The 27,086-nt window shown below is 41.4% G+C and overlaps 1 protein-coding gene across 5 annotated transcripts in view; it reads right to left on the bottom strand.

Annotated features, from left to right (window-relative positions):
* The window catches only part of UST (uronyl 2-sulfotransferase), a 312,291-nt gene that overhangs the window by 156,624 nt on the left and 128,581 nt on the right, over positions 1–27,086 (bottom strand). For all 5 annotated transcript variants that reach the window (XR_006289649.1, XM_043543110.1, XM_043543111.1 and 2 more), the window contains exons 3-4: positions 23,987–24,142; positions 14,364–14,443 (exon numbers count right to left, since the gene is read on the bottom strand). Coding sequence is in view for 4 of the 5 variants with exons in the window: in XM_043543110.1 (XP_043399045.1) it covers positions 14,364–14,443; positions 23,987–24,142 (236 nt within the window). In the remaining variant the exon portion in view is untranslated. The remainder of the gene's footprint in view (positions 1–14,363; positions 14,444–23,986; positions 24,143–27,086) is intronic.

Raw genomic sequence — 27,086 nt, 5'->3', positions numbered from 1 at the left:
TTGTATGTATATTTGGTATGTTACCGAAAAGGTATTAAATGTGCACTATAAATGGTACATTACTGTAAAAGTGTTCCAGGTTGAACTGTTCATTCAAAATGGTACTCATTAGCTATATCTGTCTCTACAGAACAGCCCAGCCAGCACTTTCTAAGCCATATGGTTCCCCTAGTTTGATCTGACATTGTAAAAACTCTGCAATCTCCAAGAAAGCAAAAGCGAGAGAGTCAGAATATGCTGGGAAAACTAAATGTGTTCTGCCTCAGAGTTTGAAAACACATGACCAATACCTAATAGGCCAATACAGAGGATTAGGGGGATGCAAGAGCTGTTCCCTGGTAGAAGCCAATGCCTTTTCCTGGGAAGAGTCAAGGATTCTCACCACGGTGGTGGTCTTAGCCCTTCTCCAGTCATCTGTGTTTCATATCAGTCTCAGATGGTAGGTATTTTATACCTTTGAAACCTTCCCTCTATCAAAGACTTCTTTTTCTGTCTGCCTTACTCTGTGGCCTCCTGATTTCTAGGAGGTGGGTAACAGTGAGGAGCAAGTTGTCTCCACTACTCTATTATCGAGCTTCCAGGCTGCTGCTGGAGGAAGAGGGATCTCCACTTCTCAACCTAGATGCAGGGTTTGTGGTCTGTTGCTTTTTTTTTTTTTTTTTTTTTTTTTAAGGGGGTGGGGTTTCATCCTCTGTAAATAGTTGAACTAAGAGGTGCTTTCAGTGACTCCTATTTATCATATAATGCACTTGGAAGGAAGGCTAACACACAGGCCTGCTAGCCAGGAGATCTAGATTCTTTCCCCTGTTTTACCACCACCTTTCTGTGTGCATTCCTTTGCTGCCTCTCAGAATCTTCCCAAAGAGTAATGGGTGAAATTGACTTAATTTTGGTCAGTTTCATGGTTCTGAAATGAAGAAAATGACCTGAGTTTTTGCCCTTTTCATTCTGCTGCTGCTTGCGTAACTATCAGTATTCGAGTTGTCTGAATACTCAGGAAGACAGCATTGCGCACCTTTTTACGTTGGGTGGTTACCTTCACAACCAGAAGGGCTATATTTTTTTTAATTAAAAGATATTTTGTAGAAATTACAGTCTCAAGTTTGAAAGGGACTTAAGTGCATACTTGACTTTAAGCACATGAACAGCCCATTGACTTCAATGGGAGTACTCACATGCTTAAAGTTAGGCATGTGTTTAAGGACCTCACTGAAGCAGGTCCAGCAATTTAAGACACCCTCCCTTTCCTCCCACTTGCCAGTGACAGCTTCCCAGAACACTGTCAAATAAATATATAAAGCATGATTTTAAAAGTATCTGTTTTTAAATTGCTTTTTTGACTTTGTTTTAATGGTTAGAGTTAATTTTCTCCCCTCCCTTGATACTGCTTCCCTGATTTGAGCCACTGGAGAAATAATCCAGACATTGAGATTAGAGTTAGAAAGTGGCATAAAGCAAATTTTATATGTATTATATTTGAGAAATTAACTGAGGTTTAAACAAGAAAATATTTGTATCCTTGCTGTATTTTGGTCCTTTGATCTGATAAGATATTGGGAAAGTATTTTGCATGACAGTTACAAACATGTTCCTTCCAAGTTCCTGCACTATCCTCTAACAATCCTGACCTGAAACATTCTTGTATCCTGAGGCAAGTTTTTAGACATTTTTTAATTGAACACTAGCTATTTCTGCCAAGACTGGCCATGTTGTGATGTGCTAAGGAAAAAGAAAAAGGGGCCCTTTCCAGGTTTCTGCCCCAGGCTGGAAGAAATTAAGGTCAGTGGTTTTTAAACTGAAAGATGAATGTTTTTTGTTGGAAGGTTTTCGTTCTTTTAGAAGATAATAACTAAGAAAATGAAAATAGGAATGATGAGTAGGCAGTAATGTGCATGGTACAGATGACAGAAGAACACATCAATATAAACAGACTTCAGAGGATTCACATTTACCCCCCCTCTCCCCCCGCTTGGATTTAGTCACTTTTTAAAACTATAAACTTGTTTAATGCCTGGACTTTAAAGATGTGTAAAGGAAGTGTGATCACATAATCTTGATAGGACCAGGAATTATGAATTAGAGCAAGACACTTTGCTTAGTAAAGTGAAAGCCATTCCCAGGGTTGTGTGTGCTCTCTCCCCACTTGTATTGAAAGAAAAGACCGTTTGTCCTCCTTTTTTTGTTTACAATCTCCTTCACACTCCAACCTTTATACAGATATGAAGAATATCCAGAGTTGTTATGACCAAAGACGACAACTTTGAAAGTGCTATTAACTTAACGCTTCAGGCAATCTCTAACTACCAGGGATCAGGATGAGATGTACGTAGGAGACAAGTTATCCCACATCTGTTTACCATGGGGTTCTCATATGGGCCTCAAACATCTGGCACTGACTACTGTCAGAGACATGATACTGGACTAGACGGACCTTGGGTCTGGCCCAATATGGCAATTCTTATGTTTCTATTAACATATTTCAAATGATTTTCAGTTCCACAGCAGCAGAACTGGCCCCCCAGAGAATTTCTACAGCATATGGAGCTCCCCTCGGTGGCCTAAGGCTGGTGGAACCACCTTATGCCCTCATACCTCGCAGTACTGGGGGATGATACAAAGCTCATGAGCGGGATGAGGAGTGGTCAGAGCGCACTGTGATCAAGCTATTCTGGAGAGCTCCCATGGCCCACAAGGGGTGACACAGGATGCCGTAAGCTAGAGCAGCTCCTAGGGTACTCTCATAGGAGAGTATGCATATAAATACATTTAAAAGGATGGCTAAAACACAGGCTTGGATATCAGAAAATCTGGGTTCTCGTCCCAGTTCTTCCACAGGCTTCCTGCGTGACTTTAGGCAAGTTTCTTAACCTCTGTTTGCCTCTCTAAAATGGGAATGTGCTTACCTACTTCACTGGGAATTGTAAAGTCTAATTCACAGATTCCAGTTTAAAGCCCGAAGGGACCATTAGATCCTGAAGTCTGGCCTCCTGTACAACACTGCAGGGCATAGCCATGGGTGGGGCTGGATGAGCCACAACCCACCCAGTTAGCATCCAGGCCCACACATATCTGAGCCTGTGTGACTGTAGAACAGGGATCTCAAACTCAAGTCACCACAAGGGCCATATGAGGACTAGTACATTGGCCCACGGGCCGCATCACTGACACACACACCCCCCGCTGCCCCAGCCCCCGCTCCACCCCTTCCATGAGGCCCCGCTTCTTCCCACCCCTTCCCCGCCTCCATTCCAACCCCTTCCCCAAAGTCCCCACCCCAACTCCACCCCTCCTTGCCCCTATTCCAACCCCTTCCCCAAATCCCCACCCCTGCCCCACTTCTTCTCCGCCTCCTCCCGACAGCGCAGTTCCCCGCTCCTCCCCCCTCCCTCCTGAAAAGTGCTAAGCGCCGCCAAACAGCTGTTTGGCAGCGGAAGTGCCTGGAGGTAGGCAGAGGAGCGGGAACATGGCGCGCTGGGGGGGAGGAGGGGAGGCAGCGCGGGAGGGGAGCTTGGCGGCCGCAGGAAATAACTGAGGGGGGGAGGTGCGTGGGAAGAGCTTGGCAGGCCGCAGCAAACAACTCCATGGGCCTGAGACCCCTGCTGTAGAAGCTGGCCAGCACACAGCTGAGCTCACTGGCTGGCTTGAGGATCTGCCAGGACACAGCTGCACCCTGGGTCCAGTTGCCTTTGTCACTTTGGATAAAAGGAAACCTACATGTTTCAGTTTTACAACAGTAGCAGCAACATAAAATTATCCAGAAAGAACTAAAAAGAAAAACATGGAGAATAGATTAATCTTATGTGAATACAACAGAAGAAGCACTCATATCTGTGTGGAGAGGATGTATTACACCATTAGAGTAGATCAGCTGTGGGAGGTATGGGGGAAAACAGTCACTTGGATCATCTCCCATTCCTGCCCCCCTCATATAGTGCTTTGTACTGTCTTTGAAATATCCTTCTCTAGAAGTCTGCATAATCACAACCAGGTTCCATTCACTGTTCCTCAGGCATCCTACTTGCCTGCTCTTGTATTCTGGTAGTGAGAGCAGAGTGAAGAAGCAAGTGTGCATTGTGGGGAATGTCTTATTTAAAAAGAAAATATTTTTTAAAGGAATCCAATGTGGAATAAAACACTTAGAATAAAAGAATCATTTTTAAGTCTTAGGATATTGAGACATCAAAAATGCAATAGTGGCGGCGCATGGGAACTTTCAAACATTGCAAACTCATTTTTATTTCCTAAAAGTTCATATAAAAATCTGGCTCAATATTTCATACTGTGTCCTATACCCATATCTACAGCCGTAAGTTCCAAGTACATGCAGGAACGCTATTTCACAAACTCCACATCAGGAATCTGGTACCCCAGAGGGCACTGCAACCAAGCTGGATGTAGGTTGCTTGAACCGTGAGGTGGCCCATGGGGAATCCCCAACATTTTTCCCTCAGCCCCACCTTCCAACCCACCAAAATATTGTGCCTGACAACTGAAACCCCCAAGTTGCCCTCTTCCCTCTAGCTCTGTATCTTCCTTCAGCAACCCAAAAGCATCAAAAAGAGAGAGGAGATCTGCCTTTTACAAACAAAATGGTTCCTGAGCCTGACAGACCGCAGCTGATGGCTGTACAACAAAAGGTGGCTGCAGAGACTGCTGAAATTAAATCTACAGTTTCCAACCTGCAGACCACCGCGACTGAGATTCAGAGTGCACTACAAGCTCTATCCAGACAGATGGGTGAAGCAGAACACAGAATTTCTGAAGTGGAAGAAAAAGAGTACTTGTGGCACCGTAGAGACTAACCAATTTATTTGAGCATGAGCTTTCGTACAGCTCACGAAAGCTCATGCTCAAATAAATTGGTTAGTCTCTACGGTGCCACAAGTACTCCTTTTCTTTTTGCGAATACAGACTAACACGGCTGCTACTCTGAAGTGGAAGAGGATTTCAAAGAGAACAAATTACAGGTTATGAAGAACTATAATGATATCAAGACTATTAACACCAAGCTAATTGATCTAGAAAACCACTCACAATGAAATAACGTCAGGGTGTCCCTGAGAGAAGAGAGAAAGGTAAACCCTCTAACTACCAAGTAACTAAGCTTTTGGATCTGCCAGTAGACTTTTGTTTTGATACAGAATAGGCACACCGGGATCTTGCCCCCAAACCAGCTACAGGAGGTCAGCGTAGAACATTTTTTCTCTAATTAAACAACATGTGCACAAACCTCTTAGGGACACAAAAATCCAATACTGTTCTTAAAAAAGGTAAATTTTATTAAAAACAAGGAAGGAAGGAAGGAAGAAAGAGAGAAAGAGAGAAAGAAAATACATTTGGAACTTAGGCTTTTTGCTAGGTTTAAAAAAAACAATTACAAGGATTAAGCATCAAGATAGCTTCTTGAGGTCCATCTTAAAGATTACAAGCAAAACAAAAGCACTTGGGGTTAGCACAGAGGAGTCCACAAGCCATAAAGAAATAAAAGAGATAAACCTAATCATGTCTTCCTAGACATTTCCTGATCTACTTACATATCTGGGGTTTCAAATGAGTAGTTTCTAGGTATGATCTGATGATTTTCATACCTGGTCCAAGCTTTTACAGCCTTGTCCCTGCTCTCTGGAAGAACAGCATGGACAGACAAAGGGGAAGTTTTTTCCCCAATTTTAAGAAGTTCTAGCTTTCCCATTGGCTCTTTTGGTCAGGTGCCCACTCCCTTCCTTTGACCTATGGACTTTTTAACCCTTTATAGGTAAAGCAAGTAGAAAACAGCTACTAACAGCTAACTGGCTGGCTGGCTGACCATAAAAGGGAGCTACCCCGCCCCCCTTCATTTATCACAACAGCTTTGAAACTTTACTATGCAGAAGAAAAATGCTGCTTTTAACCATCTTCATTTCTGTGCTTAAGAACATAAGAATGGCCACACTGGGTCAGATCAAAGGTCCATCCAGCCCAGTATCCTGTCTACCTACAGTGGCCAATGCCAGGTGCCCCAGAGGGAGTGAACCTAACAGGTAATGATCTAGTGATCTCTCTCCTGACAAACAGAGGCTAGAGACACCATTCCTTACCCATCCTGGCTAATGGCCACTAAGGAAGGGAGTGCGCACCTGACCAAAAGAGCCAAGGGGAAGGCTAGAACTTTTTAACCTCCATGAATTTATCCAGTTCACTTTTAAACCCTGTTATAGTCCTAGACTTCACAACCTCCTCAGCCAAGGAGTTCCACAGGTTGACTGTGCGCTGAGTGAAAAAGAACTTCTTTTTATTTGTTTTAAACCTGCTACCCATTAATTTCATTTGGTGGCCCCTACTTCTTATATTATGGGAACAAGTAAATAACTTTTCCTTGTTCACTTTCTCCACATCACTCATGATTTTATATCCCTCTATCATATTCCCCCTTAGTCTCCTCTTTTCCAAGCTGGAAAGTCCTAGCCTCTTTAATCTCTCCTCATATGGGACCCGTTCCAAACTCCTAATCATTTTAGTTGCCCTTCTCTGAACTTTTTCTAATGCCAGTATATCTTTTTTGAGATGAGGGGACCACATCTGTATGCAGTATTCAAGATGTGGGCGTACCATGGATTTATAAGAGGGCAATAAGATATTCTCCATCTTATTCTCTATCCCTTTTTTAATGATTCCTAACATCCTGTTTGCTTTTTTGACTGCCGCTACATACCGCGTGGACGTCTTCAGAGAACTATCCACGATGACTCCAAGATCTTTCTCCTGATTAGTTTTTGCTAAATTAGCCCCCATCATATTGTATATATAAGTGGGGTTATTTTTTCCAATATGCATTACATTACTTTTATGCACATTAAATTTCATTTGCCATTTTGTTGCCCAATCACTTAGTTTTGTGAGATCTTTTTGAAGTTCTTCACAGTCTGTTTGGTCTTAACTATCTTGAGCAGTTTAGTATCATCTGCAAACTTTGCCACCTGTTTACCCCTTTCTCCAGATCATTTATGAATAGGTTGAATAGGATTGGTCCTAGGACTGACCCTTGGGGAATACCACTAGTTACCCTTCTCCATTCTGAAAATTTACCGTTTATTCCTACCCTTTGTTCCCTATCTTTTAACCAGTTCTCAATCCATGCAAGAATCTTCCCTCTTATCCCATCACAACTTAATTTACATAAGAACCTTTGGTCAGGGACCCTGTCAAAGGCTTTCTGGAAATCTAAGTAGACTATGTCCACTGGATCACCCTTGTCCACGTGTTTGCTGACCCCCTCAAAGAACTCTAATAGATTAGTAAGACATGATCTCCCTTTACAGAAACCATGTTGACTTTTGCCCAACAATTTATGTTCTTCTATGTGTCTGACAATTTTATTCTTTACTATTGTTTCAACTAATTTGCCCGGTACTGACGTTAGGCTTACCGGTCTGTAATTGCCAGGATCACCCTTCTTAAATATTGGCGTTACTTCAGCTATCTTCCAGTCACTGGGTACAGTAGCTGATTTAAAGGACAGGTTACAAATCATAGTTAAGAGTTCCGCAATTTCACATTTGAGTTCTTTCAGAACTCTTGGGTGAATGCCATCTGGTCCCGGTGACTTGTTACTGTTAAGTATATCAATTAATTCCAAAACCTCCTCTAGTGTCACTTCAATCTGTGACAATTCCTCAGATTTTTTACCTACAAAAGACGGCTCAGGTTTGGGAATCTCCCTAACATCCTCAGCCGTGAAGACTGAAGCAAAGAATTCATTTAGTTTCTCCGCGATGACTTTGTCATCTTTAAGTGCTCCTTTTGTATCTCGATTGTCCAGGGGCCCCACTAGTTGCTCAGCAGGCTTCCTGCTTCTGATGTACTTAAAAAATATTTTGTTATTACCTTTTGAGTTTTTGGGTAGCTGTTCTCCAAACTCCTTTTTCGCTTTTCTTATTACATTGTTTCATTTAAATTGTTTCCTTACCTTGTCAAATGTTTTTTTAAAAAACTTTCCTTTTATTTTTGTAGTAATTTATGTTTAACACAGTACTGTACTTACATTTGTGGGGGGGAGCGGGGGGGGGCGGTTTGGTCTCTGCTGCTGCCTGATTGTGTACTTCCAGTTCCAAGCAAGGTGTGCGGTTGACCAGTCAGTTTCTAATGCTGGAGTTTGTAACTTTGAGGTTCTACTGTACGCATAAATCAGGCAGGCTTCCTTCGTAATAGATGTGGCTCAGATAATTTGCATCAACTGATTGATATTATTGTTGCGTTGAGAGATTCAAAAGAACCCTTAGCTGTCATTTCTTTAGATGCCAAAAAAGTCTTTGACTGCATAGCCTGGGATTATTTTTTTTAAATATTAGAAAAATTTGGAATTGGTATACAATTTACTGCTCGGATTAAGCTTTTATACTCTAACCTGGGGGGGGGGGGGGGCAAACTACGGCCTGGGGGCCGCATCCGGCCCTCCAGATGTTTTAATCCGGCCCTCAACCTCTTGCCGGGGAGTGGGGTCCGGTGCTTGCCCCGCTCCACACGGCTCCCAGAAGCAGTGGCATGTCACCCCCTCTGGCTCCTATGCGTAGCGGCAGCCAAGGGGCACTGCATGCTGCCCCCATGGCACCCATTGGCTGGGAGCCGTGGCCCACGAGAGCTGCAGGGACAGCACCTGCGGACAGAGTGGCGCGCAGAGCCGCCTGGCCGCGCCCCCGTGTAGAAGCCGGAGCGGGGACATGCCGCTGCTTCTTGGAGCTGCTTGAGGTAAGCACCACCCAGAGCCTGAACCCCTCCTGTACCCCAACCCCCTGCCCCAGCCCTGATCCCCTCCCTCCCTCTGAACACCTCAGTCCCAGCCTGGAGCACCCTCCTGCACCCCCAACCCCTCATTCCCAGCCAGAGCCCTCACCCCCCCCGCACTCCACCCCCATTTCATGAGCAGTCATGGCCTGCCATACAATTTCCATACTTAGCTGTGGCCCTCAGGCCAAAAAATTTGCCCCCTGCTCTAACCCTACTTCCAGGGTAGTTGTGAATAGTATTATTTCCACCCTGTTTCTATTACAGAGAGGTATGAGACAGGGCTGTCCCGTTTCTCCTCTTCTGTTTGATTTAGCTCTAGAACCTTTAGCCATTGCTATCCAAATAAATCAACATATTTATGGTTTTGGGGGGGGTCAAACAGAGCACGAAATGATGCTCTTGTATTTGTATCTAAGCCAAAGTTACCATTCCTACTCTCTAACCCAGTGTTGGGCAACCTGCGGCCCATCAGAGTAATCTGCTGGCGGGCTGAGAGACAGTTTGTTTACATTTGCACAACTGCCTGCAGCTCCCAGTGGCTGCAGTTCGCCGTTCCTGGCCAATGGGAGCTGTGGGAAGCGGTGGGGGCTGCAGCGACATGCTGGCTGCTGCTTCCCGCAGCTCCCATTGGCCGGAAACAGTGAACCATGGCCACTGGGAGTTGTGGGCGGCCGTGCAAATGTAAACCAACTGTCTGGTGGCCCGCCAGCGGATTACCTCGACAGACCACATGCGGCCCATGGGCTGCAGGTTGCCCACCACTGTTCTAACCACTGAATAAATTCAGACTCTTCTCAGCATATAAAATTAATAAGGGTAAGTCAGAACTCTCAGGCAACAACAACAAGTATGCCCACAAAGGCCTTTTCTCAAATTGGGAATTGAATAGCAATCTTCTTATATGAAATAATCAGAAATACTGATTCCCGAAAATATTTAGGACACCCCTAAGCTAAGTTTAGAACCAATTATTGCCCAAGTGGGTAATGATTTGAGGAGCTGGAGTTCGTTAACCCTGTTTTTGGAGTAAAATTAATATACTGAAAACAAATGTCCTTTCCAGAATTTTGTATGTCCTAAGAGGTCTCCCTATTTCTATTCCTCAAACTTATTTTAAGAAATTCAATAATATTTTCAGACCGTTCCTTCGAAGTGCAGGTAAGAAATCTGGACTGGCTCTAGCAAATTACAGCTTCCCTTTTCTCTGTGAGGATTTTATTTTTTCAACGTGGAAAATTATCGTATCTCCTTTTTGTTGAGCCAAGCATCTTTGTGGCTATTAGATATGACCACACAGACTCCACCTTGGGTTCAGATTAAACAAGAATTGGTATGACCTCTCCTCCTTTCAGGCACTGTAGGATCAAAATTATTATAGATGAGATGGCTCCAGAGCTCCCACAATAATGGCTGTGAGGCAAGCTTGGCTAGAAAGTTCTGCTTTCATCCATTCTTCCATGTAGAGGCAATCCTATGGATCAATCCTAGCCTTAAAATTGGTAGCAAACCTCGATGTGGAGGGATTGGATGAACAGAGGAATGACGACGGGTGTGGCAGCTAATTGGCAATGATAAATGTAAACCATTTGTATATCTTCAGCAACAATTTGGCTTGCCCTGCTCCAGAGCACAGAAATATTTCCAGTTAGAGCATTTATTTACTGATGTATATGGACCAGATTAGGAACTGCAGAATTTATTATTTTGGAGGAAACTTGCTGCATTTACTCAGCTGTACCTTTTCATTATTTTCTGGCCAAAAAACTATGCCAAAGATTGATAATTTGAGAGTTGCTTGGAATAGAAATTGGGATACACAAATATCTCTGACCCAATGCAATACACCAAAAGACATTTTTTTGAAAATACCAGTCCCTACATAGGCTAATGGTAATGGGCCTCATAAATGCTGACTTCTCTTGGAAATGTAACTTCTTTAGATTACATTAGCTCATATGTTTTGAGAGTGCCCCTGTATCAAGAATTTCTGGTCTCAGGTAGCTCAAAGAACCAGTTTGATACTGGATGCTAATTTGGAGCCCTAGTTTCATTCTTGGCTATATTCCTGAAGATTACATGGTGACAAGGCAAGGTTGCTTCTACATGTAGCTTTGGCTGTTAAAATATTAATCCTGCAAAAAAGAAAAAAATTGATCCCCACCAAATATGGATGCCTGGCTTGGTGATATGGCTGACCTTGCAGCTAATAAATGACTGGCATTCTGCAGATAGGGAATGCCATAAAAATTCAAAGCAATTTCAGCTGACTTTTTAGAGGTCTATGATTTATGCAGATCCTGAAGATAGCTATGTCACTTCTCTTTCCCTCCCTTTATCCTAATTCTCTTTATTCACTTTGTGTATTATGATGAATCTGGTATTTTGGTATATTTGTTGCATTGGAAAAATTAATAAAAAAATTACAAATAAATAAAACAACTGGGAATCTGGGGAAGCAATTGCAAAGATCTCTAAAAATCCAGGGTGCTGCAGGAAGTGGTATTGGTACTAAATTGGTACTAAATCAACAGCCCCAAGTGGTGTGGGGGACATTGTGCTAGTTGAGGCACCGCTTTCGCAATGAAATGTTTAACATGTGACCATTAAAGAGAAGCAGTGTTAGCCTCTGTGCCCTGGTCAAATTCTGTCTTCCTAAAATTCCCCACTAGTTTCATCCAAGTTGGGTATTCTTCACTTTCTCTCCTATAAACTGCACTTTTAATAGCTGCTGCATTTTATGCTAGAAGGGGCTGCACTCCATTCGATGATTTAATTCCTTCCATAGGATTTGTAAAACATTTTGGTATCCTTTGGGATGAAAGACAATTTTACCAATATATAAATGTACAACCATTAGGTCAAATTCACCCCGGTATAAAACCTGACTTCTACATAGAGTGCTTCTGCCGACGTGCACGGCCTGAAATTGTGGAAAAGCAGCATCACTTGCCCCATAACCTCAGTCGTGCAGAACACAATCCCATCCACAGCCTCAGAAACAACTCTGACATCATAATCAAAAAGGCTGACAAAGGAGGTGCTGTCGTCATCATGAACAGGTCAAAATATAAATGAGAGGCTGCTTGGCAGCTCTTTAACACCACATTCTACAAGCCTTATCCCACTGAGGGTTACCAAAAGAAACTACACCATCTGCTCAAGAAACTCCCTGAAAAAGCACAAGAACAAATCTGCACAGACACACCCCTAGAACCCTGACCAGGGGTATTCTATCTGCTACCCAAGATCCATAAACCTGGAAATCCTGGACGCCCCATCATCTCAGGCACTGGCACCCTGACAGGAGGATTGTTTGGCTATGTAGACTCCCTCCACAGGCCCTATGCTACCAGCACTCCAAGCTATCTTCGAGACATCACTGACTTCCTGAGGAAACTACAATCCATTGGTGATCTTCCAGAAAACACCATCCTGGCCACTACGGACGTAGACGCCCTCTACACCAACATTCCACACAAAGATGGACTACAAGCCGTCAGGAACCGTATCCCCGATAATGTCACGGCAAACCTGGTGGCTGAACTTTGTGACTTTGTCCTCACTCATAACTATTTCACATTTGGGGACAATGTATACCTTCAAGTCAGCGGCACTGCTATGGGTACCCGCATGGCACCACAGTATGCCAATATTTTTATGGTGGACTTAGAACAACGCTTCCTCAACTCTCGTCTCCTAACGCCCCTACTCTACTTGTGCTACACCGATGACATCTTCGTCATCTGGACCCATGGAAAAGAAGCCCTTGAGGAATTCCACCATGATTTCAACAATTTCCATCCCACCATCAACCGATCCACTTCCTGGACACTACAATGCTAATAAGCAATGGTCACATAAACACCACCCTATACTGGAAGCCTACTGACCGCTTTACTTACCTACATGCCTCCAGCTTTCATCCAGACCACACCACACGATCCATTGTCTACAGCCAAGCTCTAACATACAACCGCATTTGCTCCAACCCCTCAGACAGAGACAAACACCTACAAGATCTCTATCAAATGTTCTTACAACTACAATACCCACCTGCTGAAGTGAAGAAATTGACAGAACCAGATTGACAGAGCCAGAAGAGCACCCAGAAGTCACCTACTACAGGACAGGTCCAACAAAGAAAGTAACAGAAGGCCACTTGCCGTCACCTTCAGCCCCCAACTAAAACCTCTCCAGCTCACCATCAAGGTTCTACAACCTATCCTGAAGGATGATCCCTCACTCTTACAGATCTTGGGAGACAGGCCAGTCCTTGCTTACAGACAGCCCCCCAACCTGAAGCAAATACTCACCGGCAACCACACACCACAAAACAAAAACACTAACCCAGGAACCTATCCTTGCAACAAAGCCTGTTACCAACTGTGTCCACATATCTATTCAGGGGACACCATCATAGGACCTAATCACATCAGCCACGCTATCAGAGGCTCGTTCACCTGCACATCTACCAATGTGATATATGTCATCATGTGCCAGCAATGCCCCTCTGCCATGTACATTGGCCAAACCGGACAGTCTCTACATAAAAGAATAAATGGACACAAATCAGACATCAAGAATTATAACATTCAAAAAGCAGTCGGAGAACACTTCAACCTCCCTGGACACTCAATTACAGACCTAAAAGTTGCAATTATTCAACAAAAAAACTTCAAAAACAAACTCTAGCGAGAAACTTGCTGAATTGGAATTAATTTGCAAACTAGACACCATTAAATTAGACTTGAATAAAGACTGGGAGTGGATGGGTCATTACACAAAGTAAAACTATTTCCCCATGCTTATTTTTCCCCCTACTGTTACTCACACCTTCTTGTCAACTGTTGGAAATGGGCCATCCTGATTATCACTACAAAAGGTTTTTTTTTTCCTCCTGCTGATAACAGCTCACCTTAACTGATCGCTTTTGTTATAGTGGGTCTGGCAACACCCATTTTTTCATGTTCTCTCTGTGTGTGTGTATGTATAGATTTATACACATATATATCTATCTATCTTCCAACTGTATTTTCCACTGCATGCATCTGATGAAGTGGGTTTTAGCCCACGAAAACTTATGCTCAGATAAATGTGTTAGTCTCTAAGGTGCCTTGTCCTTTTTACTAAATTCAGTGGAAGTCTGAATTTAGCCTATTAGCAGACACACAACAGGTGTACATAACCATGCCAATTCATAGAACCTCCTGTCCCAAGAGCTCACATTTTAAAGGCAGAAGTTTATTAATATTTTACAATAGAGCTACCTTCAAGGAGGCAAAATCAACTGAAAATCTGGCGGGAATTTCATTAATACATGATGCAGTACATAATTTTTTTTTAAGCTGGAAATGTCATTAACGAAAATTACCTCTTGTAGTTAAAAGCATGCAGTGGCATGCAGGCGGATTAAAAAAAACTGTATGAATATTATGTAGTGAAAGTCTTACCCTTTGACCGTATTTGTGTAGCTTCCAGCATCAAAAGAGATTTTTCTCACAGCAATGACATACATTTGTTTGAAATCGAAGAGAAAAGTTATTTCTATTAACTGCAATAAAAAGAAACAAGAAAACCCTGTAATTGGGAAAGTGCCTTACCTTGAAAAGTTGAGGAAATGAACGTGTCTGGTGAATAAATAGGGCTGCTCAGCAGTGCTTATGTTTTTAATCAATTCCGTCTAAAAAAAATTAAACAAGAATTACAACTAAATCAAAATGACCAAATTAAGCCAAGTTGCGTTTTTGGACAGCAATGGCAACACTCAGACACTATCTAATCATTTAGTAGTTGAGACCTATTCACAAAAAAGTCAGGCTAGGACTGCAACGCTCGTGCTTATCCCCCATGTAAAAAGGGACAGATGGCAGAGCATCATGACGGTAGAACCAATGTCACCATTGTATATTAGGCATCAGCGTGCTAGGCCATGAGCTTAAACATTTCCAAAAGTTAATTTCTACTTTCGACAAAGGCACAAACTAAAATCCTAATTCTAAACCTACCCAAATCTGGATCTGACTTTTGAAAGTGGCCTTTATTTTCAAAATGGATCTAAACTACTAACTACAATTCCAAAATGTGAAGTGTTTGAAATCTGCATCAGAAAAAGTGGATTGAGATTATTACTGTTTTTACATAATGTTTTTACATACTGTTTTTACAGTTCCTATCATCACCAGATTACTGAATGGGTGGACGTCTGCTCAAATATTGAAGCAGACATTTCCCATTACTTCTTTTGTATAACATATTTAAAATGTGAATATAATTCTACATTTGACATAAATCTCTTTTCAAATAATGGTCTTTTGGCCTACTGCTTTCAAGACATTTCAGCAAAAGCTTTTAGATTTAAATTTAATTTTGCATTATTAAAGATAATTAAAACTTTTTTCATGTAAAACAGCTGACGTGAAAAACTGAGTGTATATATAAATATTATAATACTCAGTTTATATTAATAAATTCTCATGTGTGCAGACTTCTAGTTTTTGCAGTGTTCTGGAAAATGTCAAGGACGTGAACATGTTAAATGAATATATGCAAAAAATTCCAAGCAGTCTTGTTACTCTGATTTCTTGACTTCTGCTCTCCTCTGATTTTCTAATTGGCAACATCAAAAGCTATAAGGCTGTATTAGAGAATAAAAGACACTGAACATGACTGCATTTGAAGAGCACAATAATTATACTGGTAATTTTACAAACTGGGTAGTGGAAACTAATACACAACATAGGAACAATCCATAATGAAAAATAGCAATACAAAGAATTGCTCTAAAGTTCTGCTCTAACTTGTATAAAGTCTAAGCACAAGTAAAATCAAAATTGAGATCACGAATTTAGAAGATGGTTTCCCGCAATGTTATGAAGATTTTTTTTCCTTAAAACTGTATGGCATCTTACTCACCACTTGCAAAAACAGACAAATTTGGCATCAAGCCTATCATTTAACAGATCTGAAACCAATAGAGTTCTAATGAGTAATCATGACAAAAACCAACAGAGTTTAATAGAAAATGGTCTCTTGACCATAGATACATTAAACTCTATAAAAGGGACATGATTCTCTGTTAAGTTATATAGGACAGTTTGAAAATCCTACAGAAAGAATTTACAGGAAAATGCAAATCTATTGTATTTTTCCATAAAGCAACTTGACCACCCACCTTCTGAAAACAGCAAGGGAGAAAGGGGCATGCATCTTTCCTTCTCTTGCTCTGGGATGAGAATTTTGGAATGACACACCTACACAGAAGTATGCTAGGCTGGAGGTGAATACCTTACTGTGGAAAATCTAAAACCCACTTTTACTAACTGATCCCCATTTTGATCTGGTGGTCCTTTGTCTCTGGATTTAATTTATAGATCACAGTCTATTGCTTCTTATCCATTATATTTTTCATTTTCTATTTTAGGTTTTTCTAAGATGTCTATCGCAACTGCATCCCAAGTATCATGCCAATCCTTATACATTACACCTAGGAGTTAGAATAAAAGAGCAACTGGATTTTTACAATTTCAGATATACATACATGCTCTTTCTCCTTGCCCTCAACAACTGATGTTGCCCCATATACGTATGAGAAGCAACGATGCAGCCCTAGGGTTGTCTCATCTATCTTGTTAAGCGTGGCCTTCTACTGATGGACTATCATTCTTGCTCCACCATGTGAGAGATCAAGTCTACCTTTATTGGCTGCAGTCTACAGAGATTATAAACCCTATGGAAGGGAGAGAAAAAAGAGAGGGCTGAAAGGGAGAAAGATAAGAAAGGAGGAGAGATGCTAAGGAAAAGAAGAAGGAGAGGGGGAAGTGCTCGCTAATATCCTAATCTCCTACCAATGAATTCTTAAAGGGTATCAAATAGCTCTAATAATAAGCAGGTAATTAATCCTGGAGGCAATCCTGATGAGTCATGTGAAAATACAATGACTCACTTGACTAAACATTTTATTCATTTTTTGCCTAATAAACCACAAGCTAGAGGTGCATTGCAGTTGTTTAGTGTAATCATTGTTAGTAGCCTCTGGATTCCCTGACCCAAATATAAACAGATTTCTGTGCACCTCCCCCAGTACAGTGTTCAGAGTCTAGTAAAGTGTGGCAAAGAAGCCAGGCAAAATAATGCAGAGAGCTTGACTGGGTCATTTTTGAAAGAGCAGAACACCGACATTTTCCAACAAGAGTTACCATCTCCATCAAACAAATGTCAGCATGATACATCTGCTGGAAGGGTGGTGGTTGTATCTGTAGAAGATCATCATAATATCATGACATAAGCATCATCACATTCAGAGACTTACCTAGCTTTGAGAAAGAAACGGAAAAGAGGTTGCAATGGTTAGATCTCAGGTGCCACATTAAAAAAAAAAATTAAATTACAGGAGAAATGAAACAGCCAGAACTATATTAAGTTTTTAATGATATATTGGAATTTTAACTGTATTATTTCACCTGCATGAAAGAGTGGCACACTGGAAGTCATTCACTATTGATAAATATTCACTTCATCATATCATCCTGGTGCTTACAGAGTATTTGATGAAATACATTAATTATGCATGCAACTCTCTCTTTAAAATATATTATACAACTGTGGTGAGGATGGTTGCATACCCTATACCATATATTAATACAGGTATGTCTCTTTCTTACAAGCACAAATTTGGTAACAACAACTTGACCAACATTTTTCCACCTCAACAAAACTAGATATCACTTGACCTAAATGCCAGTCAGGCTCATGTAAGTCTCAGGAATGGAATAAAAGAGCGCTATAGGTCAGCAATAAAGTGGATTTGGAGAGTCGCATGCTGCTATTTGCACAGCACCTGACTGCAATGTGTCTTTTAGCAGCAGCTAATTAAGGTCAATCTCAATTTCTTGAGCTAAAATAATATCCGCTCACACCTGAAAACAGGAATAGGATTTTGTTTTGACTTAAAGCATATTCATATTTAGAGGCTTAAGCGCCAATGGACTCATCAGCAGATGAAGATAAGCCTATAGTTGTATATGAACAAGCAAGTGTGGTAAAAGACAGCAAGAAAGGGAAAGTAGAGCCCAACAGAAACAGTGCAGATTTCAATAAATGAGAAGGACATAGCAAGGAAAATTACAAAGGAGTCTAAGAGAAAAACTGTTAGAGGAAAGAAGCATAAGTGTGTGTGATGTTTTGGAACTCATACGGCCCCATGATGCCTATGGCCACGTTTTTCCATGGGCCTCACTCCAATCCTCACTCTGAGTAAGATCTGTAGGCCTGTCTTAGCATGGGAGGAGAGACAAGAGAGAAGGTGATGTTGAATGGGGAAGAGGAAGGAGACACTGAGGAGGAAATGAAAGTGGGAGAGGGAAAGAGGGACAGACTTTGTGAAGAAAATGGAAAGAGATGGAGTAGATACAAGTGCAAGCCATCACTGAGATCCTTCCCAGGCCAGCAACAGGTAGGAGGGAAACAGAAAGGAGTGAGAAACTGAGAAATGAGAGGAAAAAGTCTAGAAGGACATAGATGGAGGACACAGAAGGAAGGAGAGGACCAGTAGAACATATAGATTCTTAGAGGGGACAAATACATCAAAGGGCAGACTGAAGAAAGTGGAAGAATTAAGGGAGTGTGTTCATTATGATAAGGGACCTGAGGGAGGGTTCTACTGTCTCTAGAAGGATTCATGTCCTCTCTCTGGATACTGCCATGATATCTCCTGCCAGGGATTACTTTTAGCCTAGATAATGGAGATAGTTCTGAAGAGCAAATAATTTCCCTTTGAAATGCACTAGATTACACTAAATGGGTATACTATCGAACTAGGTTCCAGCTCACTCTTAACTTACTCCATTCAAACACAGCAGTGGAGGAAGAGAGTAAGTGTAGAGGTAGAGGGAAGGAATGGGGAGTGGCAGGAAGTGACATCAGACCCCAGGATGTCTCCAACTAATTCGGCCCTTGGCAGCACACCAATGCTCAAGCTTGGTTGCTGGCCAAAAGTGAGTACCTACTGGTATGTACAATAAATTGTACCTAAGAAAAAAATACATAAGGCAGAAACTACTCATAGATATCTGGGGAATTAGCAAACAAAAGCAAGCCAGCCACAATTACCTATCTACCCTAAAAGAACAACTGTGCTAGCACAAGTTCTCTGCCACTGTTAGTGATGTATCTGTTATAAAACAATTTATGATCTGTGTGTACAGAAAAACCTGGATCTACAAATCTACGAGGGAGCAGCGATTGAGCCCAGAGAACAGAGTTTTAGTCTAGGACCTGACTAGCTCCTCAACCCAATGAGCAAATCAGGACCTAAATAAAAACAATGTTTATTAACATGATTTATTGGATAGGTTCTCAACTTTAATGTTGCTGTAACAGTTTTTTGCACTGAATTTTAAACAGAACTGTCAACTATTCAGGCCCAGATCCAGATGCATATGCAAACAGCAGCCCTGGAAGTCTCAAACTATTTTTAAAGGAAGGTTTATCTTAAACCAGCCAAAGCAAGAACATCAGAATGAAGGGTAAAAGTCAAAGGAGACACTTCCTCCTCCTTACAGGGAAGTCTCAAGTTACCATCCTCATCACAAGAAGATCTTCAGTCATGCTGTGAGAAAACTCATCAAGTCAGGATGGATCAGCATAATCAGTGCTTGAATGCAGCCTGCTGTTGCATTTACAGCAAAAATCCACCAGGTGGCATAGTGAAATGCTCACAAGAAAACTGGATGGGGCCCCTTTATACCCTTTAAAGGGTATATATAAATGTGGTGGATGGCATCCAGCCATATCATTGATCAAGAACTAAAATAATTTGGACTTGAAGACAGAGGAAAATCAAGATGTACTATCAGCACTTATTAGCTTCCTTGCTCAGAGCAATTGCCTTTTGTTTTTTATTTCTAAAAAGCATGTTTTGTTCCATGATAAACAAAATCAGTAGATAACCCTGCCTGAAGAATTTGTTTGCTGTCCAAGTGGTTTTTAAAACTGCTGTATTTCATCAGAAGTGAATTCAAGTTCAAAATGTAAAAATACTGAGACTGGCATGACTTTCCAACGGCACAGTGGTGTCAGTTTACAATCTTCACTAATACTAATGGAAACACAGAAAGACATGCTTTCTTTCTCTCTTGCTGTCTCTCTCTCTCTCAGAACATTTTACCTTCTTACTGTCTTAATTTCAGTCTTTACAAAAAGCATGCAAGGTCAAGTAGATACAGGTATCTTGAGACATCATTTATCACTTTCATCTGCACTGTACTTCGTACTTCCTTTTGGTAGAAAATTCACGTCTGCTTCATCATCACAGGAATGTGAATCAGTCTTCATTTTCATCTCTAAGGTATTGAGAATTCCTTCAAAAACTTCCTAAGTGTCCATACTGTTCTGAACATTTTACCATGGCAGGTTGTCTTTTATAAGCTGTTATTTTTTTAAATAAACTGACCTTTTATTAGTATTTTATAGTTCAAGTACATAAAAAGCTGACTATCCAAAAATAGGGGAGGGAGAATTATGTAATTTAATAGTCAGGGAAAACTGCTCTCATTGGACACCTGCAATAGTAAATCAATACACAAGTATAGTCTTGAATCAGAGTCCAAAAGGGCTAAAAAAGCGATTAGTCTAGGCATAGGGCCACGTACTGATGTAAAGAAAGGTTAATTAGGATATCATTAGTATTACAAGAACCACACATGATATTAATGATTATTAATATCATATGTAGCTCTTGTAATACAATTTAAATTAGAAGGTCCGAACAGTCAGTATGACCCCTCTTGGGGTACCCAGGCACCTCACCAACACTTGCCCCTAGGATGAGAAAGTCTTGTCTGTGCCCGCTGTGGTTCAGGTCCCTGACTCCACAGGCCACAGGGAACACCAGCACTAATTTCCAGGCTTCTGCAGGCCTCATGCTCGCTATACAGGTCAGCAATAGACACACCAACCCCTGAGTCCTCTGAGCCTCCCTCTGGAGCGCCCAGCCAGTTCCATTGAGCACCCGCAGAACTCTCATATTTGTTACTCCCACAGGAATGGTACACACCAGCTTGCAAGAGTCAACTCCACATCACCACTCTACTTAACACACAGCACTTACATATACAGGGAAAACAAGAATAAGTTTATTATCAAAGAACAGACAGTCAAGTGATAGAGAGTGAGAATATTGGAAACAAATGGTTACCAATATAACAAAATCATGACATGCTTTCTAGAGACTAAGCTTAACTAACATGGCATTCCCCTATACCCTAGTTTACCCTAGGTCCTTTCTTCAGCGTTTACAGTTTGGCTGAGACATCTTATAAGAAGAAAAGGAGTACTTGTGGCACTTTAGAGACTAACCAATTTATTTGAGCATAAGCTTTCGTGAGATGAAGTGAGCTGTAGCTCATGAAAGCTTATGCTCAAATAAATTGGTTAGTCTCTAAGGTGCCACAAGTACTCCTTTTCTTTTTGCGAATACAGACTAACACGGCTGTTACTCTGAAACCTTCTTATAAGATTAAGTCCACTGGCAGCTCATCCTCACAGAATGAAGGAATACGTGGAGGTTCATCTGCATCCCAGATATAGTTTCAGAAGTTCATTGTCTTATCCCTAAATAGGATAACTCCTGCTGTTTTGTTTCTTCCTCCGGCTTATGGATTCACATTTTGCTTAGACTGTAAACAGGTATTCACTGTGAGCCACACACCTACTTAGTTTGCATTTGACCTGCCAGAGTAAGGTAAGCATCTCTTCTCCCCTGCCTGCCAGGAGTATATGGATCATCTTTTGGTGACCCGTCTTAACTTACAGACCTAGAGAATCGGAATGACTTATTTTTAGTTTTTAATGACTTATTTTTAATTACTTATTTTTAGTTTACGGGAAATAAAACAAAAATTCTGGATGTAAGGACAAGGTACAAGCAACAAAGAGCTCAGAGAAAGCACAGAAGTAATGAAGAAGCTTCCTGTTTAAAAGGATGAGGTAAAATGTCCACTTACGAAGACTTCCATTGAAAATCTGAAGCATATGTTAAGGGGCCTGAACAGTACTCTTTTACAATTACTGAACCCTGTGTGAAGAGAAAATGATATTTTCCTCGAATACTGGTGGGAAACATGACATTTACAATGTTTAAAAACTTGTGCTGTCTCCTGCAAGCAGATGCGATGATGTATAAGGACTTAAGAAGTGGTTAAAAAGTATGTCACAAAACCAAAACTTCCTAAGTGAAAGTTGTAAGTTTAATTTAAGAAACTGAATGGAAGGGAAAAAACCCTCTGGATTTCCAGCTTGTTTATAATAACTTTCCACTACTCATTTTCATGACACAAGGAACTATGAATTAAGGAACAAACTGTGAGCACTGTTCTTACAATGGAACTGACTTTGGGAGCAGCTCTGTGCAGTTTTAGCGTTAGAGGCCCAAACCTCAAAACGGCATAGGTTCCTCTCATTGAAATCAATGGGATTTAGGCACCTCTGAGGATCTGATCAGAGTCATCAAAGAAAAACGCTCACCAGACTCTGAAGACACCTTTGCCAATGTGCCATGTTGCAGGAAAAAAGGCCCAGTCTCCCTGTAAAGACAGGTGATGGGGTTCGCTTCATCTCAGAGGACATCAGTAAATAGGTGGATCATTGTTTCCATTATGGAAGGACATTGCACCAACTGTAACCATGGACGTGGTCAGCTACCCATTTGTCCCCCTTCACCACAGGAACGAGGAGAGCCACACATAAAGGATGCCTTCTATGCACAGATCGGGGAAGGCGGTGATGGTGGGAACAACACTAGTCCAGAAATTGTACTTCTTATCTCTCCATTTTCTCCTCAGTTGAAGGCTGCATATGTACATTAAACTGGGGGAAAGATCTGACCTCATAGGTTTTGGTATAATATTTATTAATACTTAGTGACAAAGAATCTGCAGTAATATATTGTGACACTACACCCCATCTTCGTCATAGTAATATTATGATGATATGATTATGGCGTAATTATGAGGCATTTTGTACAAGGTGTCGTTGGAAAAGTTATGATTATCTTATTATGTACCTGTACTTACTATGTACCTGTATTTCAAATGTAGTACCTGTGTGACACCCACTAGGCAAGAGGCTTCCAGTCTAGATAGCTGGCTGTGAAGGGCCTATTCAAGGTAATGGACCATTAGGAAAAACAACAGATCTTAGGAGAAGCTTATCCCCCACCTGTGAGCCTTCCTCAGAATGCTCCAGACAGCCTGTAAGTAATGGCTGCTATGACTCTGCAAGGGCATGTGACCAGGGCACATGACTCTGGACTCCATTTTGGGTGTCTATATTTTTCCACAAACTGGTCTGGGAACTGGTTTTGGAACAAAGGGTTCCCACCATATGCTAAAGCTATATAAGGCAGGGAGTGACATCATCTGCTGTTCTTCACTCTCCCACAACTCAACACCTGAGAGAAGCTCCTAAGGAAAAGGAATTGGAACTGGGGTGGAGATCCAAAGCTGCAAAGCAAGTGCAAGCCTCCTTGTATCATCAATCAGGGTGAGATTGTTGATTCAAATCCTATCCTCCTAGTATGTTAAACTTAATTTACATTTTTGTTTCTTTACTAGGTAATCTGCTTTCATCTGTTCGCTATCATTTAAAATCTATCTTTTTTGTAGTTAATAAACTTATTTTATGTTTTAAATCTAAACCAGTAAGTTTGGAGTGAAGTGCTTGGGAATCTTAGCTCAAGGAGCAGGAGTGTTGTATTTCCTCTCCACATTGAGGGAGGGGAGGAACTCTATGAGCTTACGCTGTGCAGTTCCCTGTGCAGCGCAAGACAGTATAATTTTGCACTGATACTCCAGAAGGGGGTGGGGGATGCCTGGAGAGCTGAGAAATTGGCTGGTGTCTGTCTGTTCTCAGGTAACCCAGTTTGGGTGTGTGGTGCAACCTGCTGTGGTGCTGGGTGATAACAGGGCCTGGGTGAGGCTAGCTGTGTCCCCAACCCAGCTGTGTGTCTTAGAGGGGCGCAGTGGTTCCCACAGCTCCCAGACTGCACCCCAGGGTAACAACCCATCACATACATATTTATAGATACATTTCCACATGGTGATTGGAATTTAGCCACACTACCTTATCTACCACTTATTAAGAGAAGTCAGTTGAACAATATATTCCTGTCTTTCATAACTTAAAATGGAACAAACACAGAACATCTAAATGAGCGTAAACAACTTACTTGTTCATTTTTGGTCAGTCTGGTTTTGTTATGAATGTCTGATGTAACCAGGTTGAACCCATGTCTCTCCGACAAGATTCTCAAAAGCAAAACCACAGTTCGACTCCCACACTTTCCAACTCTGTTGTACACCACTTGGCTAGGAAAAGGAAGTACCTAGATAAAGATTGAAAAGAAATGCAGTGAGCACACTGGTCTTTCCATTTCTAGAATACATTTGCTGTGACTCAAGAGATAAAGATTTCCTGAGTATTACACATGTCCATGTCCAGATCAGAAGTGTTCCATTCCACTAGCAAGCTATAAACACAGTTAGATTCTTTAGAATATTAATGGGAGGCTTGATAACTCAGAAAACGGTGATGGGATATAGAGACTCCGCCAATGAGGTTCCAGTTTAATATTCTAGTACAGGCCAGTCGTGACACAGACATATCACTGCTTGATGGCTTCTATTTAAATGAGTTCATGGGCTTAAGCTGGTTGCTTGTACCCACATCACAAAACACATCATCACAATTAGCACCCTTGCTAACTGTCTCAGTAGAGACAATGCAGACTGAATGGTTATGGAAAGTATGCTACTTCTGGACCTGGTCTTTTTGAGTCAGCGTTGACATATTTTGAAAGGGCAACGTGAAGGAAGATGTCATGGATAGAGGCCTTCAGATGCCAGAGCTATCAATCTGGCACCTTTCACCAGCACTAAAATTCATTAACCGTTTTTTTAAATTAAGAGAATAAATCTTCTAAAGAGACATTATGTATGAATCATGCCTTGACAGCTAAGTTAAAAACAGAGTTCAGTTGGTTCCAATTCAAAAATGGATTACTTGACCCACCACACAACACTGTTTATAAAATGACATCTCTCTAAATAAGTAGATAACTCAAATGAATTTAAGTGTCAGCTAATTAGATGGGTCAACAAACTGGCCTCATCGACCCTCCCAATAAACAACCACCAGACTCCTTCTGCTGTTGTACAATTTGAGTACATTTTACACTCCATTTCTGACCAACTTGATCCCACAGGAATTACTCAGACAGAATGTCCAACCATATTTTAACACTAGTTTAAAAATGCAGCCTTTGATGGAAAGATCATGTGGTAGTAAGTGTTTGCTGACTGGTGGCTTTTCGAAGTCATATTTTTCATTTTTGTCAGTTTAATTTTTAATGTTTTGAATGATTTTTGGCCATATTTTTATATAATACAAAAGGTTTTAAGTATGGATTCAAAACAAGCAAGGGAATCATGAAATCCAGATAGGTAAGGAAGAACATTTCAGATCCAAGTCACATGGGGAAAGACAATAATTTGGAAATCAAAAATGGCAAGAATGAAGGAATGATTATTCCCTCATTTGTGTCCACACTGACACTGAAGTCCTTATGCTGATCTGAATTGCACCCATAGCCACAGGAAATGTTGTATTGATCTACTGATGTCTAATATCGAGTATATTTTAAAGTAACATAAGAAATAAATATTAAGCACTCTGTTTTATATTCTCAAAGCTATTTATAGTCATTAACTAACGTCTTTGAACAAGTTAGGTATTTTAGAACAGCAAATATGCTTCAGAAAAAACAACTACTATGTACCAAACCCTGAATTCGTTGTGAAAACCTCACCGTGGAAGCTTAGCAGTAACTAAATTAAGTACTGCAAATTTGGCCATATTTCCCCCCCAGAGCTATATAATATAAAATGGATTTAAGTATGAATTCAAAGCAGCCAAGGAAATCATGAGATCCAAATAGCTAAGGAAGAACATTTCAAATCCAAGTCACATGAGGAAAGACAATAAATTTGGAATTCATAAATGGCAAGGACGAAGGAAGTATGGTAATAAAAAGCTGATTTTTTTTAAAAAAAGAGAAGATGCAGCAAAATCAGGAAATCCCCACCATTACAATGAACAAAGTGAGAAATCATGGCAAGAACCATAATTTCGACTAGAGGTAAGGTCAAATGGTATTGAAATTCTGAAATATTGAATAGCTGGAATCCTAGCTACATGAGGGGAGAGTAGCTCCCCTGAGTTGGCGGGGATAGAATTCACCTCCCCAACAAATCTGTGTTCCACCAGCACAGAGCCTGAATACTTAGCCTTTGTGTGGGCAGAGGGGAATCCACCCTTAGCTACTCATTTGGAGAGAGGTATTAATCATGGTCAGTGCATGAACCGCCAGCTGTGGGACGCTAGTCCCCAGACCCACCCCTTCTCACCGAGGCCCCACCCTTTCCGCGCCCCCTGCCGGAGCCCAGAGGGCCCCCTCCATTGCAGCTGCCGGACTCTGCCCCAGCCTCGGAGCGCCCCCAGCTCCCTCCTCCAGCCCCGGAGCGACAGGTGGGAGGGTGGAGAGACCCAAACCGGGGCCATCCCACAGGGGGACTGGAGCCACGCCAAGCAGGAGGGGGACTGGGGACGGAGCATGGGCGGGGTCACGCCTGGCTGTTTGGGGAGGCACAGCCTCCCCCCAGCCTATGATATCCACAGCCCATGGTATTAAGGGAAGGAAACAGTTGATGAATATCTCAATTAATAGTAAGGCAAGCGAGAGAGTTCCCTGTTAGGATACACTTTAGCTCCTTAAACAAAATCATTTTGTATATTACATAAATATCTGCAACAAGCTCTTTCCCAGTATTCATATCTATACTAGTGCAGCTGTTCAAGGAAAGAAAAGAAAACATACTGGATATCATTTAGCTAGCCAATTTTAGGGGTTTTTGTCAACAACAAAATGAAGACAGACAACACTGGCCGAAAGCTAGTTCTGAACTGAAAATCTTTTAAGTAGCATATATCCTGCCATAATTTAGAATGTCTTTTTCGTTCAAATGCCACCAGAGTCTTAATCATTTGTTTCAATTATACTTTACTGTGACCCAAAAATAACAGCACAGCTTTCTTTCTGCTGTCCACACTTCCCTCATGCTAATCAGGGTAGAAATCTACATTTTTACAACACAAAAAAACAGTTTTCATTGCTAGGAGGATCTGTCAATACTAGCTTTGCATGTATTCAGCAGTTCTGGTTTTTCCAACCTGGTGAAAACAGGTTCATTTCTTTTCCTTTAACACCCTTT

Source organism: Chelonia mydas, chromosome 3 (genome assembly GCF_015237465.2).
Source record: "Chelonia mydas isolate rCheMyd1 chromosome 3, rCheMyd1.pri.v2, whole genome shotgun sequence".
NCBI lineage: Eukaryota > Metazoa > Chordata > Testudines > Cheloniidae > Chelonia > Chelonia mydas.
Note: the sequence above shows the minus strand (reverse complement) of the source record. Positions and strands in the feature narration are given on the sequence as shown.